A 20,671-nucleotide genomic window follows, 5' to 3' on the forward strand; every position below is an offset into this window, starting at 1 on the left:
AAAGATAAAATTTGTGGCAGGTCGCCAAAATATAAATAATAGATTTACGCTGCGAAAGAATGCAATTAATAGGTTCGTTCATGTAAACCATATTTTGTTGTCAACATAATGAATTACTCGATACATATAAATATATATAAAAATGTATATGAGAGCAATGTATTAAAAGTGAACATTTCTTAACGAAGAGAATAGAAATATATTAACTCTGTTTACGATTTCGTTTCATCATGTTCAGATGTAATTTCGAGTTCGTGATGTGTTTTTTCAGATTCTGTCGTTTCTTTCGTTTCTACTGTCGCGTCTTGCACGGATATGAGATTTGATGTTGACGAACTCGCTTCTTGTTTCGTAGAAGAGTTGACTGAATCATCCACGACAGAATCATCATGGACGCTTTCAATGTCAGTTACAGCAGAAACTTGTCTATCATTATCTTCTAGTTCTTCTAGTTCTTCCAAGTTGCTCATTTCGAAGTCCGAGGGATATAAAGTATCCACGTCTATTTGTGCCTAAATAAAAAAATGCTGTTATTATAAAAAATTGAAAACTTTATTAAATTATCTTACCGCTTCGATGAGATCAACGTCTTTGCTCTTGTAACGCAAATTTTTGCAGATTTGTTGAATCTGTTTGGGATCTAAACCTATTTCCACCAATGACATCAACACGTCTCTCTCCGTGACGAGAAGCTCCGGATTTGCATCGATTAACGTCACTGATTTTTTGATGGCGTTCGAAGATTTCTCTATCTTCATCATTTTCTGAAAGGATTCTAGTTTTTCCATTATTTTATTCTCGTCCAGAATCTTCGGCGGTGTCGGCGGTCTGATCTCGGATATGGTCAATAATTTTTGTGCTTGGATCAAATCTTCCAATTCCTCATCTGTGTCTTCATCCGCTATATTCAAAGAGTCTTTTAATTTATATATCTCATATAGCATTTTATTCTGAAAAAATAGAAAATTTATAAACAATCTCACAAAAAAGACAAAAATATATATAAATGTTGAAAGATATCGATAATATTTGTTTATTGAAACACATCGGTCTTTTCATATTTACGATAAATAATTATTTTATTCTTCGTACTGTATTTAATATTCCTTTATATTGATCGATATGCTTTTCAAATACATCCTGCAGCTCTTTATCGGTATAAAGGCCTCTCTGCATTATCTCTTTAGTAATGTCATAAACAAATTTGATGTATTTTTTCTCCTCTTGTTTGGACGTGAGCTTTGATAGATGAGAATTAGTATATTGCTCATCAAAATCATAACATTGCGAAACGCTTGATACTAAACGATGATCATTTATTTTCTGTCTTGGAGATCGAAATTTTGATTTAATTATTGGATATGACGCAAAAATTGTGCAAGAAATTGATAAACTGTGAGAATAAATTGTTCTCGTATATATCTATATTTTGTATATAAATAATAATGAGAAACAAATTAAATATAAATAATATATTTGAATCATGCAATTTTTAATGTAAGGAACGTAAATTGTAAATTGTAAATCTATATTTCAACTTACAATGACAACTTGAAGGGAATCAAGATGTAAGATAATAACTTAAAATTTTAATTTAACATTCAAGGCGAGCTCACCTTCGTGGTGAAAAACATGTCGATGGCCTGATTATATGAGAAATCTTTCGCGTACATTTCGGTTCTCTTTTACAAACAAAGTTTGGTACTAAAAATTTTTTACGTTTCGGCAAACGTACTCTGATTGGTGATATTCTTCTAGTTTTCGACATTAATCGTCGCCGACAATCCATTTGATTGATTGTCTCGTAATATAAACGGCGATTGCCGATTCTCGGTTGACGATCTGAGTTGCAATTACAACAATCCGAATGTTTTACATTTAAATCTATTCTTAATATATCCTGCGTGAAGTTAAAAAAGGAACTACAGTTTATTAATTTCAAAAAGACAAGAATTAATGTTCTTAATTCCAAAGATGAATTGATTAATATTTGTGAAAATTATGCTTTTCTTAAATTTGCATTAAGAAAAATTTAAATATGTTAATTATAAATATTTTACCATGGGGTGGTGTTGAATATCATAGGCCAATTTATCAATCCCATCATCTATCGTTTCCAGACGCAAACAAACTCGGCTATCATTAATTTCCTGCACTTTGCATCGTCGATTTTTTTTCAAATAATTCTTATTTCTTGTATCAACTACACTTTTTGCTAATAAAATCCGTTGTAGATGCGAGCTCATTGCATTATACGCCGCCAATTGTTCGAAATAGTTCTGTCCCGTTGGATTATAAACTATTAACAATTTATGATTTTTAATATTGTAATTACAAATCAGAATATTCTTGTTGAACGTTAAATACTCACCGCTGCTTTTTAGATTAACCTCCTTCCTTATAAATCTTGTCATTTTTTTATCCGACGGAAATATCTGATGACTACGTTGCAAAAAATAATTGTTGGATAAAAGAAAGGTCTCTAAATTTTGGGCGACATATGTATAGAATAATTCGATGACAATTAAAAATTTGCCATCCTCCCCTTAGACAGAAACTGTGCCATGTTTGCCACTTATTCACCAAGTTTTGTTGACAGTTTGTCACTAAGCAACGAGCACGTGTTAAATTCTCATCGCTCTTGCCCTTATCAAAAAGTATGCGCTCATAACAATTAGTAAAATTCATTTAAAAGAATTCAATAAAATATAATAAAATTCAATAAGATAACATTATATTTACGTAAATAAAATGAGGAACTGATGATTACATTTGGTTTGGAACGTGCGGTGAATGAGATATATAAAAAGATAATGTAGATGTTATACATTAAATATCGACAAATGTTAAAATTGTTATCAAAATATTAACTGCACTTTGGTACACATTAGAAGACTTAAATACATATAAATCTGTCGTTTGATAAATCTGTCGTTCGATACTTAGTCAGTATAAAAATATATATATATATATTTTTTTTTCTATAATTCATCATAGATCGATAAAAACGCTAAAAATCTGTATGTTTCGTTCTAGCCAAAGTATTTGCTGGAAGTTTCTATATTCGATAGATAGTGCCCTAAACGATCTTCAGTCTGATCTCGTAGGAGTTCTTGTATGTATATTGTTGTTAGTCTTGTAGAGGTATACTTGTGCTAAAATAGCAACATCAATCGTGACTTGAACGGCACCACACACTTGAAATTGCACGGGAGTGTCCCTCAAAATAAAATAGCATGTCTTAAAAATATCTCCCACAGTCCACATCGCTACCATAGCTATGCTAAAAAAGATAGAAATTAAACAACTAAACTTATTATACATATAATTTATCTTTCTTTCTTTTTTTTTAATCTAAATTTTATTTACCTCATTCCTACAGTCGATTTGTTAGACGAATTGCGAAGAAATTGAGGGACTCCTAGCATAGCTTCTATCAACACTGCTAAGAATCCAACAACTTCAATAAATATTGGAATATCCAGAAATAAATATGTTATCACACCGCCTATACTAGCGAATAGTACCATGAAGCCCAGATAGGACTTGAAGTCTGTCCATTTCCAAAAAAATCTAGCATCCAAATCTGCATAATACAAAAATCATGCCATTCATTAATGGAGATGTATATCAATGCTTATATGCAATATCTATGATAATAAAATTATTCTCACCTGTAAGTACGCGTTCTTTTGTTTTGATTATCTGCGTCCTATTTTGTACATTAATACATAGCTTAATCATAACAAACATTGCCAGAATCATGAGTATACTTTGGAACAGCAGCGGAAGTTCATAGTGTTTGCCAAACCTATAAGAAAAATATACATATTAAAAGATTCATTTATGTCGTTTTTACCAATACAGATTAGCTTTAATTATGATTTAATTTATTCTTTACCTTTTTTTAATTTTAAATATTAAATTAAAATAAAGAATAAATCAAAATTCAAATTAATAAATCTAAGTAGACATGTGTGATTTTATTTTTCTTAGCAATAAATATATGTTAAGATGTATAAATATTTTTATATTTTATATTTATATATTAAAAAATATAAGATGTATAATATAAAACATTTTATGTGCATTGCTATCAATGTAGATTAATTTCAATTTCAATTTTTTTTTTTTTCTAAGAATTATCCAAAATAAAAAAAAATTAAATGGAAATTAAAATTTATATATGGTAGAAATAGATATAAAAATTAAAAAAAAAAGATAAAAACTAAATTAAATTAAAAATTAAATTAAAATTAAAGTTAATTTACATTACATGATAGAAACAAACATAGAAATTAGAAAGAGATAAGTAAATTAAGTCAAAAGCAAAATTAATTTACATTAATGAAAATGAACTTAGGAATTAGAAAAAGATAAGGAATTAAATTGAACGGAGATTATAAAGTTAATCTACATGGCTAGAAATGGAATATAAATTAGAGAAGGATAAGAAATTAAATTGAACAGAGATCATAAAGTTAATCATACATTGATAGAAATGGACATGAGAAGTAGAAAAAGGAATAAATTAAATCAAGATTAAAATTAATTTATATTAATAGAAATTGGTATAAAAATTTAAAAAATGATAAGGATTAAATTGAGATTAATCTATATTGATATGATGAAATAGATATTAGATTATTAGAAGGATATTATGACATAAGAAATCTGACCTCTTATAGGCCACATACAAACCAAAACAGTATACGTAGAGTGTTGGCGATCAAGAGAGTGAGACAAACGTAAAGAGAGAATCCTTCGGCGTCCTCCTTCCTCTTGATCTCTTTATATTGCGGCACGTAGGGTACGATCGCACCAAATATCATCGCCGCGGACGCGATCCATCCGGCTACGTTTTTCAGGTTCAGCTCGTACGTGTCATCCATCGTCACGGACTTCTGCTCCTAGCATGTCGCGCACCCCGTCGTCAATCTATCGCAGGAAGAAGTGATAATTATACATGACAACGATTAATGAGATCATACGTGCGAATTGCGATTTACGTTTTCAGGTTATAAGCCGGCCATTCATTCACCGTTCTCATCGTACCACATCACGATATCCATGATTCGACTGATTCGACTGCCGACCGACATGCGTCGATAGGCCGAATTTTATCGCGTATAGGGCGAGACAGGTAAATGTCACGGTGTCATTTCGAATTTCATCTTTGACACGCCGACACGCGTTCCGGGGGACAAAGGCATATTTTTATTTGTTTTCAATTTCGTGTACCTTCCAACCGATCGCGTCGCGAGTATTACGCGGCAGGCGATAGAGGTCGCTATGGTAACTCAAACGGAATTAAGAATGTTGGTAATTTATCGACCTTTCGGTCGTCTAGGATTTTTTACATCGGAGTTTGGTTATCTCTATCTCTCATAACTACTATGTATAAAAAATATATATATTTATGTGCGTTTGTTATATAATATGTTATACATTTGCTTCAATGTTAAATTGTAATATTGCTCATAATGTAAATATAAAATCAATAATTAATGAAAAGTTTCATAAAAGTTTTAGTTTCTAAAGTTAAAAGGCTTAGAATTATGATTTCTGCTTTACTATATTTTGAATTATACTTTAATATTTTATTAATTTTTAAGAGTTTTTAAATTTTTCAGAATTTAATATTCTAGGATTTCTCAGAATTGAAATTTGTAAAAAATCCTTAGAAGGAAAATTTTTATAATTTGTTTAAGGCAACTTTTCGCCAATTCTATTTTTTTGCTTATTATATTTGTCTAAGATTTTTTTAATTTTCATGAATTTTTAGACTTAATGTTGAAATATAAAAATATGAAATATATTTTATACAAGTTACACAATTCTTAAATTTTAAAGCTTTTATTAATTTTAAGAAGACCTTATCGGAGGTAAATTCCTTTTCATTCATATTACGGCCAAAATGCTGCGAAAAAAGCTATATAATTATGATATTTATAATCAGAATATTTGCTTGACGAAAGCTACAGAACGGTTTTTGTAAAAAAATATGCGAAAATAAATAATTCATTTATGCGTAAATAGATTTGCACTATAGAACAATAAGGTGCAAATATTTTCATCTTTCATTGTAAATTTTTTTTTAAGAGCCAAATTGCAAAACCGGCTCTGCAGCAAGAGTCATAATTTTATAAAAAATACGTAGAAAAAAACTCGTGGCAGAATATTGCTTCTATGAGATAATATATGGGTGTACTCAAATATATATCTGCACTGTAAATAAGGAGTAGATAGTTACATTTATTTTAATTATTTAAGAGCTAAATTGCAAAATTGGTTGTAGGTAGCTTTGTAATTGTAAAAGAAATTATCTTAACAAAGTTCCATGGCGAAACATCGTTTCTATAAGACAAAATATAATTGAGTACAGATACATATTTGCACTATAAATAAGGTAATAGTAGTAATCATTTTAGATCAAGTCGGAATTAGTCCGTCACTCCTGCCGACCCTTACTACCAAAATTATGTACGATCGATAATAAAGTTTGTAATTATCTGCAGAGTCATCACGTTTTATTCAGTCGTTGATAAAAAAATGTAAATCATCTTTGGAGATCCTTGGAGATTTATAAAACGAGAAAAACAACAAACAGCCGAAGGTGGTGAAGAAAACCCGATGCCTGATGTAAAACGCAGGAATGTGTAGAATACAAGATACACAAGCTCACAGATGCGATTTGTCTTAGTCAACAATGTTATAAATAGCGCAATATACATGGTTTCCAGTAGTACATAATGATAATGATTCACTACTAATGATATTGATTACTCGATAAGACTCGATAACGATGTTACGCGTCTCCCCGCTTTATCGCTTAATTGGCGCACTCGGCTCGACGTAGAGCGAGTGTAATGAACGCGCCGGAACCCCCGGCCAACCAATTTTGATTCATCAACAGGTCGACCCGAGCGACCCAGAGTGTTGACGCGGTTAAACGAATTAATTCGTTTGTGCCACCCGCCACGACCAAGCGAGCGACTCGCGAGTAATCAAGTATGCTCATTAAATTAGCTCGGGAAGGGGGAAAACACGCTTTTGCATCGCGCTAATTGCAGTCGCAAAACAACACTGCACTTCTACAGAATCGTTTGATAAAGCTGCATGATAACAGTATTGTTGGAGTGTGGCTCAATTCGCAGCGTTAAATGTCAAAGGTAATGATTGTTGCGCTTCCACATGAACATGCATATTTGTGGTAATAATTAAAGTGTCTGATTACATCGGATGCAGATGCAGTGGTTAGCCCTGATGATATGCCTATACGCTGGAGTGGCCAGCGCGCGCACGGAGGAGGACCAGCAGACATCGAGTGCGAGCAGCGTCTCAAACTCCCTTCCAGAACAGTGTTTTTATAGGCACCAAACAGACTGTGTGAACTTGAATTCAAAATGTCCTTGCAAAAGGATAACGCTTGCAAACATACCCGAAGGCAATGCTGCACTCTGCTGCAATACAGATCAACAGGCTCTAGAACATGGTCTTTCTTGCATAGGTAAGAACTATTATATGCAAAGCTTTTCTTTAAATCATTCAACATTATATATTTTTTAAGTACTTGAGTATTTGTTCAAGTACTTTCAATACTGTTCTAGGGTTCCAACATTCAAATATAAGTTACGTACACATACGTAACGCAACCTTGGATGTGTTTAATGTAAGTGAAGTTCGTTGGAGGATGTTGAAATCTCTGGCCATAACTGATGGCAAGATCAATAAACTGCGCGGGCAATTTCGTATGATGACGCCCATACAGTGTCTGAATCTCTCGAATAATGAGCTACGTGAGGTAGAGAATAATTCGCTGACACGATTGGCACAGCTGACCACTTTGGATCTGTCTTATAATAAACTCACTTACCTTCCAGCTTTGAATACGATGAACGGCCGAGAATTCTGGTTAGACATCTCGGGTAAACAAGTTCGCGTTCGATATTGTTATCTTGATTAAACATATACTTATTAACATGTCATCTTTTTTTTCCTCTATAGGAACAAATATACTGTCATGTCACGATGTGTATCAGTATATCAATAAAACGGGCGAAAAGCAAATTACATTTAATCGTGAGAATGAGACGGTGTGTTCCTCCTTGGCAACGTGGCATTGGTTCAACACCACTGAGCAAGTGCCTCTTTCACAGGTTCTTTACCTCAGTTTGGTATGTGTCAATATGTAATATGTAATATGTGTATGATATGTGTATATATATAATGTTATGTAGAACCTCACACATGGGATATAATCAGAATTGGCTTTGGCTTTCAGTTGCAAACAGAATGTCCAAAAGGCGACACCTGGCAATGTCAATGCAATATCGTGAGGCTTGACATTATTGAAGGCAAGCCACCTACACATGCTGTAAATGTAGATTGCAGCGGCATGCAGTTGGTAGAATTACCTGAGAAATTACCCCAAAATACTATATATCTTAATGTTTCCTATAATAATGTATGTGTGAACTGTTAATAAGATTCTATCAGATTTATAAATTGAGCTTCTATAAGTCCTCGGAATCTTTTTCCTTCAGATTACCATTCTAGATGATCTCAGTACTAACCCATATTATGAAGATTTACGAGAATTCTATGCGGATTATAATAATATTTCCTCGATAAACAAATTGGAAGGTTCCAAATTTTTAGATAATTATGCCATGCTGAGTTTGCGATACAATAAAATTAAATCAGTGAGTAAAGAAATATTTCTATTTTCATAACTAAATGCGTTTGCAAACACTAAATATAATAATGTTTTTTCAGCTGCCAACATATATATTAAGTCCAAGCGCACATGACAAGAACTTTATGACTACTTTTTCGAGGAATCTAGTGAGATTAGGAGGTAACAAGTTGCATTGTGATTGTAACACCGCTAAGCATTTGAAGGTATTGTGCAATGTTTATAAAAGGCATACAAGTATGAGGTATAATATTATAAAGGAGTTTTCTTCTTTCTCTCTTTTTTTAGGCATGGCTACAAACGCGAATACTCGACTCCGATGAAGTAATGTGCGAAAATGTAAAAGAAAAAGTTGTAGACTTAGAACCATCAAAGATGTGCGTGTATCCAGGAGATTGGACGGATTACATATATTACATTATTGCTACCGAAGTGATACTTTTGATAGGTTTAATAGCCAAAGTATCTTATGACTATTGGGTGTTCAAAACGGCAGGATATCTTCCATGGCCAGCGAATAAAATGCCAAAGTTGCCATGCGATTGGTTGTTCGAAACATAGATAGTGAGAATTTCTAACATATGATGAAACGAATGTACAATACGATTCTTCTTTTTATAGGATATAAATGTGCCTTTATAATGTGTTAGAATACTTTATCGAGTATCTAACGCTGTAAGATTTTTATCTAGCTCTTCCAATCCAGAGAGAATAGGATTTCGAAATAATCTGTGTATAAGAAGTCCATGACAAGTATTTTGGTAATATTCAATTAGAGAATATGTGCAATTATCAAGAAATGTGTCATTGTATGAAATTTTATATATAATTTTATATATAAGTGCTGTGAGTAAATTATTTACACTTTAATTTCTGAGTCTTCTTTTGTAATTTTTTAAATTCTCTGCTTTTTCAATACAAAATCTCTTGATATAAAATTATTTAGATGTACATTTGATACTTACATTTTTACATTTCTTCTTTTAATACGAACTTTTCATGTGATTTCTGCTTACGTCGTTTATACGTGGGCACGGTTAATATCCTTTCGCGTGCGGGTGCTGTACGCTCAAGCTTTCGTCGTTCCTTCTTACTGTGTTTTTTCATAGCCAACATATAATCCGGTACATTGCATCCTGACGCGCGCATAACCGCCGCAATGCTAAGAAAAAAAAACTTTTTTTCTTATATTTATTACAATATATACAAATACGAAACAAAAGTCGATACGTACCTCCGTAAATTTACTGTATCCTGTTGCGTGAAGAACGTTATTGCTTGTCCTTTGTGCCCAGCGCGACCGGTACGACCTGTTAAGATATTAAAATAAAAAAGTTGATAGTGCTGTGGATCTGTGCCTTCTTGTTTCTCTACGCGTACACTCTTGATACAATATGTGTAAATACTGATATGGTAATGAGTACTACAGTAGTGAGTCAATATTATAACAGATGTAATGATTATTCTTTATATTCTACGAGAGCTATGGCTTCGTTTTATTGTTATGTTAAAACATGTTACTCGGAGCTGAGCATATTGTTAACAATGAAAAAGAAAAAAAGAATAGATTGTGAAACGTGCGATGCTCTGCATCGTGAAAAAAAAAAATAAAAATAGAAATACAGAATAACTCTTGGAGATTTATCGATACGTACCTATTCTGTGAATGTAGGAGATAGCGGATGGTGGAAAATCATAATTTATAACGAGATTTACGCCTTTAAAATCTATACCTCTGCCCATCAGCTCTGTACAGATCAAGACCCAGATCTTTCCTTCTCGGAAGCAACGCACGGTATTGTCTCGCTAAAAAAAACATAATGATTAATATACGATCAAACACAAGTGTGTGCGGGAGTGTCTTCTTTTGTAATACCTGTGTCATTGTTCTGTCGGCGTGAATAACATCCACGTTAATCCCATCGTAAATAAGCTCATTGAAAAGCTCCTGAGCTCTTTCTTTGCTTTGCACAAATACTAAGACCGGTGGTGATATGCCCTTTGTTAATTAGAAATATATATACAGTTATAAGTTACAATATTTAAGTACAATTGTAACTAAATCAAATTCATCATACCTTCTGAATAATGTTTCTGAATTCCACTAATTTACCTCTTTCACTACCAACAAATAGAAGCTTTTGATCTACCAAATCTGCAGCTGCGTTCCTGTAATAAGGAAATATTCCTGATTTTTATGAAATTTATTACAATTTTGAAGCACACACGCGCGCGCGCGCGCGCGCACATACACACACACATACATACCTTTGTCCAACTGTTATTGTTACAAGACCTTTCATGTTACGACGACACCACTTTGATACCGCTGGAGTGTTCGTTGCACTAAACATACCACGACGTAAATCTTTATTAACGCAGGCTTTCGTAATCTCATCTAATTGCTCCCTAAAACCGCGTATTCCTTCTTCAAAAAGTTTATCTGCTTCGTCCACGATCAACCATTCAACACTGCAAAAGCAAAATAAGGATATTATATTGTATTCAAATCTAACCATAATCAACAAAGTATAATAAATTGTAAAAGACACATACTTATTCAATGAAATGGCTGGAGGATCTTGATTTAGAAGAAAGACTAATCGCTTTGGTGTAGTAATTAAAATATCTGTAACATAAATAAATCTTAGAGAAAAACTATTCTCTTTCAAACCTTTATTATTACATTATCTATTATACTCACCAAACTTTTGCGAGCTTGAGGGTCCATATTTAGTAAGAGCCTGATTCGCTTTGCTAATTATATGAATTCTAAAGTCACAGCCATCACTCAGTCTTAGACATTCTCTATATGTCTGTTTGGCTAACTCCCTTGTGGGACTTAGAATAATAGCACGAAAACCTTTCTTTTGTGGTCCACGTAAATGATGAATAATAGGTAATAAAAATGCTGCAGTTTTCCCTGATCCTGTTGGAGCACAAGCCAGTATCTGCCTACCCTATCATCAACAGAAAAAAAACAATTAAATATTGGCAATTTCAATTATGTGGCTTGTTGTAAAAATTTATTTACTTCCAACATAACTGGCATTGCTTGCATCTGTATTGGTGTTGGATATATGTATCCACTATTTTTCATATTATTCAACAAATTTTCTGGTACTTGATAATTTGTTCTCAATTCATCAAAATCTAGTATTAATTTAGGTACGTGACTGCCTGTGACTGAAATACGATTCATATTTCTCAAATGATTTATCTGAAAAATGTAAGATATTCCAAGTATATTATAAAAAGAACTGTTCATTTTTATTTCCCTTGTGTTATAGATTTCAAACCTTCTCTTGTTCCAGTTTCAACATCTTGTCAGCAGTCGCGACTTTTTTACGTTTTTTAGCTGGAACATTTTCATCCTTTGGTACTGAGAATCCATCCAGTAATGTTATTTCGTTAATATTTTTATTTTCATCTTTGTATTTTCTTTTCGCATTATGCTCTATGTTAGGCTCTAATATTTCATCTGTTACTTTTTCTACCTTGATATCTATGTTTTTTTTATTTGGCCTCACCATCTATATAAAAATACAGGATGTTAAAGAAGTGTTGGAAAAAAATTTCCGAGTATAAATAATTACCTGAAATCTTTCTGCATCTTGTCGAAAACGTTTTGTATCAAATTTTGCGCCGGCTGCGAGTTTCTTGAAAAGATCGTGAGCATCCATAATGTTAATATATATAAATAATTTAAAGAATTAATTACATAGATCACATGTAAACTTGCGGCATGCAATTATTTTAAGGTTAAGAAAGTAGGTAGATAAAGGAGAAAGATGATCAACAGTATCATGGTTTGACCAAAAATCGATAAAACAGAAAAACGAAAACGAGTCGATAAAGGAGAAAGAAGATGGCGGAATTCGGAAATATCGAATATCTTTTTTACCTGAATGGATTTATAGAAAAAGTATATATTAATTCAACAATTTTTAAAGTCACTTTATCAAATAAAGCTTCAAGAATGAAATGTTTTTAATTTATTTATATTTATTTTTTTTTTTAATGAAAACGATCTTCTTCCTTGTTGTATTTCATATGTATTTACGTAAAGATGATAATATAGAGAACTATCCTCATAGAAGGTCCCATGGTGTAATGGTTAGCACTCTGGACTTTGAATCCAGCGATCCGAGTTCAAATCTCGGTGGGACCTGTCTTAAATTTTATTTTTTTTATTACAATATTAATTTTTTTTCTTTTTTAATTATACAAACAATTGCATTGAAATTCGCAATTCACATATATATCCTAGTAAGTTTTATTAAAATATCAAGATGCATCCTATTAGATCCCACATGTTCGCCTGAACACATTCTAACCTAATCTTAATTCGACTGGCTATTCTTTTCATGTCACGCGATGATTCTTGTCAACATAAAAACAATGTGACATTTGTGTAGATGATGTGCTAAAACATTTTGGAAAGTTAAATTGACTACGAGTTCGAGGAGATGACGGAGCAGGGCGATTCCGTGGTGGTTATCAAGGCGAAGCCTGTTCGTAAAGTTTTCAAAGCTCCCACGAGAGTTAGCAAAATTCCCGAGGAATTGTTGAACGATCCTCTGCTAAACTCTGCTATAGTAGCTTTGCCGACGAATTATAATTTCGAGATACATAAGACGATATGGAGAATCAGAGAGGCCAAGGCAAAGCGAGTAGTTCTCCAGATGCCGGAGGGCCTTCTAATGTATGCTACAACTATAGCTGATATCATCGAAGATTTTACTGAAGCAGAGACTGTTATTATGGCCGATGTGACCTATGGTAGAGCTAAATAATTCATTCAATGCTTTATGTTTAGCTTTTTTATATATTATTTATTTACAGGAGCTTGCTGTGTGGATGATTATACGACACGAGCATTGGACGCGGATTTTCTCATCCATTATGGACACTCATGCCTTATACCTGTAGATCAGACTGCTGGCATCAGAGTGCTTTACGTATTTGTTAACATAAAAATTGACATTTCCCATTGTATAAATTGTCTGAAGATTACTCTATCAGTTACCACAAAGATAGCACTAGTCAGTACAATACAGTTTGCTACAATGGTGCAAGCAGTAGCATCAGAACTAAGGAGGGAAGGCTATGAAGTCTCAGTACCACAGAGCAAGCCACTCAGCCCTGGAGAAGTATTTATAATATATTGTTTATCGTTTATGTCTAATTATAATATATAGTAGGCAATGACTTTTATAGATTTTAGGATGCACAGCGCCCCAGGTTCGTTGTGCCGATGCAGTGATCTATATAGGGGATGGTCGTTTCCATTTGGAAGCTGCAATGATCGCCAATCCTAAATTAAGGGCATTCAAGTATGATCCGTACGCGAAAAAACTGACCGAGGAGTTTTACGATCATAAGAGAATGCTGAGCACCAGGCATGAAGCGATACAACGCGCTATGAAAACTGATAAATATGCTTTAGTACTTGGTACTCTGGGCAGGCAGGGCAGTCCTAATGTATTGAGAACTCTGCAGAATAGAATTAAGGCCCTAGGAAAGGAAAACGTTGTGATATTACTATCAGAGATATTCCCTGACAAAATCAAGCTATTCAAAGATGTAGATGCATTCATACAAGTATGATCTGTATAATAAAAATATATTAGATATTTTTTATTTGTTTTCCTCTTTTCTGTATATTAGTATTGCATTTATGTAAGAAACTCAAAAAATATTGAAATTAAAAAATATATAGATTTTAAAAAATATATGAATTTGAAAGAGCTATAAAGGAAAAAAAGATATTTAACCGAGTTACTTAATTATGTAATTTAATATATAATTTAAAAGCTGTACTGTGAATTATATTAATACATTTTATTCAAGATTGCGTGTCCACGATTGAGCATTGATTGGGGCGTTGCGTTCGAGAAACCATTCCTTACGCCTTACGAAGGCGCCGTCGCACTTAGGATGGCAGATTTCGATAAGGATCGGCCCTATCCTATGGATTTCTACGCTACGATCAGCCTCGGGCCGTGGACTGCTAATCACAAAGAGTCCGAATTAGAAAAAACCGACGCCTGCTGTGGTAAATGTAAAATGGATAAATAAAGAAATCGAATACGTACTTCAAGTTTGTTATTATTTTATCAACCTGTTATATGAAAATATTTTCTCTCGTTATATCGCGCATAGTTGCATAGCTTTTTAACAAGTTTTTCATTAAACGCAATGTAAATTCGAGCAGGTGCATTCGAGACCTGTTCGTATTAAACTCCCGTCATCCCTAAGTTGTTGCTAGCGGAGCGATAATGGGCAGATAGGAGGGTCCGCGTGGGCGAATTACGTCATACGCCCACCTGTAGCCCGTTCACACATAGACACTGGCATACTGTCGATATAGGGTGTACTAGTAAAGCTTAATATCGACGACTCTTCTCCTTTCTTCCACTCTTGCCATCAGAAAAAAAAACATTTAAACATAAATTTTACATCTTCAGTTTAGGAATAATTTTTACAAATTTTTATCGAGAAATTCGTGCGTATCGTATGAAAGAAATGAAACTGTAACCATTTACAGAAAGAAATGAAACTGTAACCATTTACCATGGCCAAGGTCGTTAGTCTGTACAAATTTATGATTTATACGAATTAAAATATTCTCAGATATTGTTTAAAATAACGGAATTGAATATTCATTATTTCTCATTACTAAAGAGGGTATTTTATAAGAATAGTACATATACACGAATACACGATAAGATAATTGATGTGGATGAGGAAAAGGAACACAGAGTATATGACGAAATATCGGGGGTGGAAGGCGGCGCCGGCCGCACCCCGGCGACGCGACGTCAGTCGTCGTTCCAGCGTGGCTCAACAAGTACACGCGGCGCTTAGACTACGGTTTCAAATTTTGGAAAATCTTGACGTGACTTGTCATACAATTATTTAACGTTAAAATGCATTAAATCGACGAATACAGCATTGAGCGTGAGAGGAAGATCGCACATCGTCTTTTACATCGATCAATCAACGATCTAATCATCAACATTGATAAAAAGTAAGTCATGAAAAATGATCAATTTTTACACTCATTCATTTTTACATTCATTCTTATCTGCACTAGTTCTTTGAAATTTAAATTTCAAAGAGACAATCGAAAGAACACATAGATTTAGAAAAGAATATTTAAAAATAAATTGTTTCGAAATTGAAATCAAAGAGAAATTTAATTATTACTTTTAGAAGAAATACTAGAAATACTATGCGGTCTAAGGTGACGAACGAAAATACTTGGGAGACAAAATGGACTACAGAATCGTCACAGAGTGGTAGAAAACTGCGACGGACGACGAAAAGAACGGATTCTTCGGGATTGAAATTGTCAAAACCTTCCAGGGGAAATACGGCACGAGAGAGAACTCTCAGAAGACTGGAAAGCAACGAACGGGAACGTATGCGAATGCACAGCTTGAATGATGCATTTCAGGTACACAAAGCTATTATATATTTGAAATACAAAGCTGATAATATAATAAAAATTATTAAAGAAATGTTTATCGCAATAAATATTTATTTTTAATTCTTTTCAAAGAAAATGCATAAAATATACAATATAAAATATTCATTCTAGACATATCCAAGACATCTCTAGCTATATCTTGTATTAATAAAATCTTTTTTTCTTTGTAGTCTTTACGCGAAGTGATCCCGCATGTTACCAAGGAGAGGCAACTTTCGAAAATTGAGACATTAACATTGGCTAAAAATTATATAGTGGCACTTACGGATGTAATATGTGCCATGAGAAGTGAGGAGCGATCGGAGGATCAGCAGAGTGGCTCTGAAAGTCGCCAAGATTCGTCAAACAGTGAGCAGCGATTGGAATCCACTACCGTTCGCATGAATATTCCTATCGCCACTAGATCCTGTAGTTCGGGAACTCAAAATTTTTATCAAAATAATCATTCGCGGTGGGAAAATGACCAAGGCAACATTACAGGTCTCTGAAAAGTTATGATGCTAAATGATACAAAGATAATGCGCGAATTGAGATCTTAAACGGCATTTTGACTAGTCTTCCCTTCCTTAATCGTGCATGCGTTTACATCTTAAAAAGTTCCAATATCTAATGCATCTCTGGCAAATCTTATCAAAATTAATGATATATATCTTACGACTGATATAATAATCTAAGAAAATACTACGTGTGTGCCAAAGAAAGATAGTATTTATTTTACAGAAACGAATAAAAGTATTATGTAGATATTAATGTATAATAATGTTACAATATTTTATTTTGAATGTGACAAGACATTATTTTTTGGTAATAAACGATAGAAAGAGAAAATTCTTCAGAAAAATTTATATTAATATATAAATGTTTATATATATATATATATATATATATATTATTATTACATTGAATTACATATATTCATATATATTTTCAAATAATTAACAAAATTGTATTAAAATTTTTACATGCTTTCGCGAATGGTATAACGAAACTATAAAATTGTATTTCTTATAAATCACTTTGCAAGAAATTCTTATATTTTTGATTTTTATTCTTTATTAAATAACATTAAATTATTTTATATATGTGTGTGTCATTAAAATATATACAATGAGAAACGGGCTATCTAATTATAATAAATAATTATATATTTATTATATAAAATATATGTTATATAATATATATATTCAGATAAATAAATTTAATTATATATTTAAAAAACTTGATTGAAATTTTATATTAATTTTCTATATTCCTTAGAGTAAAGAGATCATGCAACATTGTGTTATTCATGTTTCATTGTAACGTAATATACAATTGTTTTACCTTTTATATAATACAAATTATGTCAGCCCATTACCGAATGAAATAGGCTGCGTCGTTAAGTCTCGTAAATTGACTAGCACTGCCGTTTTTGTTTCCGAAAACTTGGGAATACATATCAGCCTCGTCGCATGTCCATCGTCGGCTACGGACAACATACATGAATTATTTCGCATCAACAAAACTTGATAATCGGATCAGATAAAAAGATTCTTACCTGTAATTAATTTTGTATTATATTCATCCATGTTTCCTGCAAAATATATATCTGGGCATTCGTTTATGACGAATGGATCATTTTTAAAGAACGGATAAACTGGAAGCGTGTCGGGGCCGGTCGGAGCGTAATGCCTCCAGATCAAGGTACGCTCTAACCAGTCCAATGGGGATAACTGAGATAATCCAGCGATCTTCATGATATCCATAATCGGTCCGCCGCAAGAACCGGCTACAATACGGCCTCCGATATTTCCGATCCAAGGATTAGTTGCACCATGCATACTTTTGAACCTGAATTGTATTATATCTGAATTGTATTATGTAAGAGAAGTGTGATAGTCACAAGAGAGACTGAAGTATATATCAGCGCTACCTGGACGACTTTTGCAGAGTGCATGGATGAAAGGGTTGTTGAGGCATGCTGTAATTGCAAGTGGGATCGAACTCTCCCGGCATCAGCACAACGCAACAGCAATGAAGAATATTGCTAAGAAAAATGTCAAGCTTATGCATCGCTATTATGTTTTCTTTGATTTTAAGCTGATCGTGCGATTTGATTTCGTGATAGCCTTTATAGCTGTATATCTTCGCGGAACCACGAATGGAGTTACCTATATAATTTATTTGTATATAAATTATTATGGTTGTTTAGAAAGTATGAAAATATGAATGTTTACAGCATAATTCTTACCAGCGATAATCATTCTAGTGATTACAGCTTCTTCTTCCTGAGCATTGGCACAACCCACCATCCCGGTTATCCATTCCGAAAGTAAATCTAAACTAAACTCATTTGTATTATTAACTAATTCTAAGCCAGATACTAACAAAATCTTTCCGCCTTCTATCAATGAATCGCTCGAATTGCAAGACTTTGGGCAATATCCTGGAAAACACCAATCCTCTACCTAGAGCAAAGTTTTATATTAGAAAATTCAGATTCTTCCTTATAAACAAATTACATAGATATATACCCAAAATGTTCCATTTTCTAATTCATGTCCAAGCACTGCACAGACAAGCCCTGTAACTATCTCCTGTATATTCATATGATTTCCTACTAATCTTATGCGTAACGTTTCATCCTCCAAAAATAATTTGTCATCATTTGATGCATAATTGTTACTCGGCTGAACTTCCAACTGTAATTCCTTGCTGAGATCACGTAATAGAGAAGGTTTCAGTTTCTGATCTTTATAGAGTACACCTATCAAAATACAAGATTTTTCTGGACTTTCTAGGGTCAAACGTGATACTTCTACATATGGATGATCGCCTAAAATATATGTAAAATGAAATAATGTAGACAATGCAACGTGGAAAGATTCTAGACTTAAAAATATTGCTTACTCCATTTCAGTTTCGCTCTGCGCAATGTGTCTTCTCGCAAATCATTCAATCTTGCTGTATATATATTGAGAGAATTATCATTGTACTTCCTCTCTGTTAACTTAAATCTGCTCAAATCCTTGAAGGAGACAATCTTCCGGTGATACTCGCACGAATCGTCATCCTTCATTCCTTCGTCGAAAATCTAACTTTTTTTTTGAAATTTTTCGAAATCACATTCGTACAATAAAATCACACAAACAGCGTCATTGTCAGAGATAATGATAAAAAAAAGAAATGTTGGCAGTAGCGTTTTCTTGTTTGCTTGTCATTTTTAGTTTTAAAAGTCTGCGAACGGTGAGCAGAAACGCGTTTTAGAAAGAACGTATGATCGTGTTGATGTTGCGCCACAGAGTGTAGAAAGTGTAAATAGATGAATCTGTTCTTTTTTTTATTCTGCACTTTTCTCTTATTTTTTTCGACAATCGTATGATCATACACATATATATAAAATTTACTCCTGAGTCATTTTAACATTATATTAAATTCTGATGATACATGTAATTATATTTAATTTAATTTTAAGAATTATTAATAGAAGTACATTATAGATGCCGTGCTTGTGTTTCTCCAAAAATGGAAAATTGATTATGAATGAATTACAGTAATATAAATGGACATATTTTTACTAATAAGATATTTTTACTAATAAGATGACATTTAGAAAAATTAATTAATTTTTCATATAATGTATTAAAAATATATTTATGTTTATATTACATATATTATACATTTGATTTGATTTATTCAATCCGCATTCTTTCCTGTATCACGATCATTAAATGAACTGGATAAATTTTTCCAAATATTATCCTTACATGTTATATATTTATCCTTACATGTTATGTAACATTTAACATTTAGATTACTTCTCAGTTATGTATGTATCGTATCATTATTCATATCTCATATTAGCAATACATTATTATATGTCATTCATACATATTATCTTTTTTAGTTAAGCTAAAGTTACAGTTACAACGAAAATATTTAACACATTTCTTTATTTATGTTCAGAAAGAAAATTTTAATAATTTTTGTCATTAAATTACTTTTTCAATCAAATGTTAGAATTGAAATTGATTGGAGATCTATCATTTTAAGGAACTCTTTGAAAATTCTAAGAAATCTCTAGTAGAAATCTTAAAAGTGCAATTAATAACAATATTAGCCACAGCAATGACTTATTGTTAATTTTTAAACAATTAGACAACACAAACGCGCGCGACGCATGGGCAATATATTTTTCTAAACGGAAGGAATAAAAATTAATATAATAATATTATTATAAAATAATAATATCATTACTAACCTTTTCTTATACTTAACACATACAACTATTGAAATGGTCTTCGTGATGACAATCGTTAACAAAGTTAGTGCAATGAGAAAACTAATCGATATCGCGGAAAAGAAGCAACAATAAACTTGCGAGAGATGCGAGTAATCGATTTTACATGCTTTTTTAAAACTACATTAAAATAACTTAAACTAAAATTATTTAAAAATAATAATTGAAATAATGTATATATTAATAAAAAAATAAAATA

The 20,671-nt window shown here is 32.5% G+C and overlaps 7 protein-coding genes and 1 non-coding gene across 12 annotated transcripts; 4 read left to right on the plus strand and 4 right to left on the minus strand.

The window, feature by feature from the left end:
* Window positions 1–127: 127 nt before the first annotated feature.
* On the minus strand, window positions 128–2,879 carry LOC105423361 (uncharacterized). Of its 2 annotated transcripts, XM_011633087.3 has the most exons (7): window positions 2,743–2,879; window positions 2,372–2,646; window positions 2,061–2,299; window positions 1,617–1,900; window positions 1,093–1,327; window positions 570–950; window positions 128–512 (listed from the first exon to the last, which is right to left on the minus strand). In XM_011633087.3, exons 2-7 carry the CDS (start codon window positions 2,412–2,414, stop codon window positions 213–215), a joined length of 1,482 nt encoding a protein of 493 aa, XP_011631389.1. In that variant the 5' UTR covers window positions 2,415–2,646; window positions 2,743–2,879; the 3' UTR covers window positions 128–212. The 2 variants fall into 2 exon arrangements, with proteins under 2 accessions (XP_011631389.1, XP_025073143.1); XM_025217358.2 differs by lacking the exon at window positions 2,743–2,879 and having other exon boundaries at window positions 1,093–1,411; window positions 2,372–2,564.
* Window positions 2,718–4,892, minus strand: LOC105423358 (solute carrier family 66 member 2). Its single transcript, XM_089071325.1, has 4 exons — window positions 4,702–4,892; window positions 3,675–3,811; window positions 3,370–3,586; window positions 2,718–3,283 (listed from the first exon to the last, which is right to left on the minus strand). The coding sequence occupies exons 1-4, from the start codon at window positions 4,890–4,892 to the stop codon at window positions 3,091–3,093; spliced, it is 738 nt and encodes a 245-aa protein (XP_088927451.1). The 3' UTR covers window positions 2,718–3,090.
* On the minus strand, window positions 4,799–12,492 carry ais (DExD-box helicase 52). Of its 3 annotated transcripts, none has more exons than XM_089071312.1 (12): window positions 12,295–12,492; window positions 11,998–12,231; window positions 11,733–11,918; window positions 11,403–11,658; window positions 11,255–11,327; window positions 10,967–11,170; window positions 10,777–10,867; window positions 10,575–10,697; window positions 10,354–10,504; window positions 9,933–10,008; window positions 9,664–9,860; window positions 4,799–4,938 (listed from the first exon to the last, which is right to left on the minus strand). In XM_089071312.1, exons 1-11 carry the CDS (start codon window positions 12,379–12,381, stop codon window positions 9,668–9,670), a joined length of 1,674 nt encoding a protein of 557 aa, XP_088927438.1. In that variant the 5' UTR covers window positions 12,382–12,492; the 3' UTR covers window positions 4,799–4,938; window positions 9,664–9,667. The 3 variants fall into 3 exon arrangements, with proteins under 3 accessions (XP_088927438.1, XP_011631388.2, XP_088927437.1); XM_011633086.2 differs by lacking the exon at window positions 4,799–4,938 and adding an exon at window positions 8,707–9,427; XM_089071311.1 differs by lacking the exon at window positions 4,799–4,938 and having other exon boundaries at window positions 9,564–9,860; window positions 12,295–12,491.
* Window positions 6,480–9,568, plus strand: hfw (leucine-rich repeat domain-containing protein hfw). The gene is made up of 8 exons (XM_011633085.3): window positions 6,480–7,172; window positions 7,249–7,510; window positions 7,611–7,928; window positions 8,008–8,177; window positions 8,285–8,467; window positions 8,547–8,705; window positions 8,779–8,904; window positions 8,987–9,568. The coding sequence occupies exons 1-8, from the start codon at window positions 7,164–7,166 to the stop codon at window positions 9,257–9,259; spliced, it is 1,500 nt and encodes a 499-aa protein (XP_011631387.2). The 5' UTR covers window positions 6,480–7,163; the 3' UTR covers window positions 9,260–9,568.
* Window positions 12,493–12,797: 305 nt separating the features above from the next.
* On the plus strand, window positions 12,798–12,869 carry TRNAQ-UUG (transfer RNA glutamine (anticodon UUG)). Its single transcript has one exon. It is a non-coding gene; the product is annotated as a tRNA-Gln (tRNA).
* Dph1 (diphthamide biosynthesis 1) lies at window positions 12,806–14,795 on the plus strand. 2 transcript variants are annotated; one of them, XM_011633080.3, is made up of 5 exons: window positions 12,806–12,967; window positions 13,117–13,480; window positions 13,544–13,851; window positions 13,919–14,302; window positions 14,552–14,795. In XM_011633080.3, exons 2-5 carry the CDS (start codon window positions 13,168–13,170, stop codon window positions 14,777–14,779), a joined length of 1,233 nt encoding a protein of 410 aa, XP_011631382.2. In that variant the 5' UTR covers window positions 12,806–12,967; window positions 13,117–13,167; the 3' UTR covers window positions 14,780–14,795. The 2 variants fall into 2 exon arrangements, with proteins under 2 accessions (XP_011631382.2, XP_088927440.1); XM_089071314.1 differs by lacking the exon at window positions 12,806–12,967 and having other exon boundaries at window positions 12,998–13,480.
* A 712-nt stretch (window positions 14,796–15,507) lies between these two features.
* Window positions 15,508–18,640, plus strand: LOC105423356 (uncharacterized). The gene is made up of 3 exons (XM_011633078.3): window positions 15,508–15,731; window positions 15,917–16,160; window positions 16,364–18,640. Exons 2-3 carry the CDS (start codon window positions 15,936–15,938, stop codon window positions 16,679–16,681), a joined length of 543 nt encoding a protein of 180 aa, XP_011631380.2. The 5' UTR covers window positions 15,508–15,731; window positions 15,917–15,935; the 3' UTR covers window positions 16,682–18,640.
* LOC105423355 (DNA polymerase delta subunit 2) lies at window positions 17,221–19,494 on the minus strand. The gene is made up of 6 exons (XM_011633077.3): window positions 19,083–19,494; window positions 18,707–19,008; window positions 18,424–18,640; window positions 18,106–18,343; window positions 17,731–18,023; window positions 17,221–17,658 (listed from the first exon to the last, which is right to left on the minus strand). Exons 1-6 carry the CDS (start codon window positions 19,249–19,251, stop codon window positions 17,534–17,536), a joined length of 1,344 nt encoding a protein of 447 aa, XP_011631379.2. The 5' UTR covers window positions 19,252–19,494; the 3' UTR covers window positions 17,221–17,533.
* Window positions 19,495–20,671: the final 1,177 nt, after the last annotated feature.

The sequence above is a fragment of the Pogonomyrmex barbatus genome, unplaced genomic scaffold, assembly GCF_055798465.1.
Source record: "Pogonomyrmex barbatus isolate J1 unplaced genomic scaffold, ASM5579846v1 scaffold11, whole genome shotgun sequence".
Classification (NCBI taxonomy): Eukaryota; Metazoa; Arthropoda; class Insecta; order Hymenoptera; family Formicidae; genus Pogonomyrmex; species Pogonomyrmex barbatus.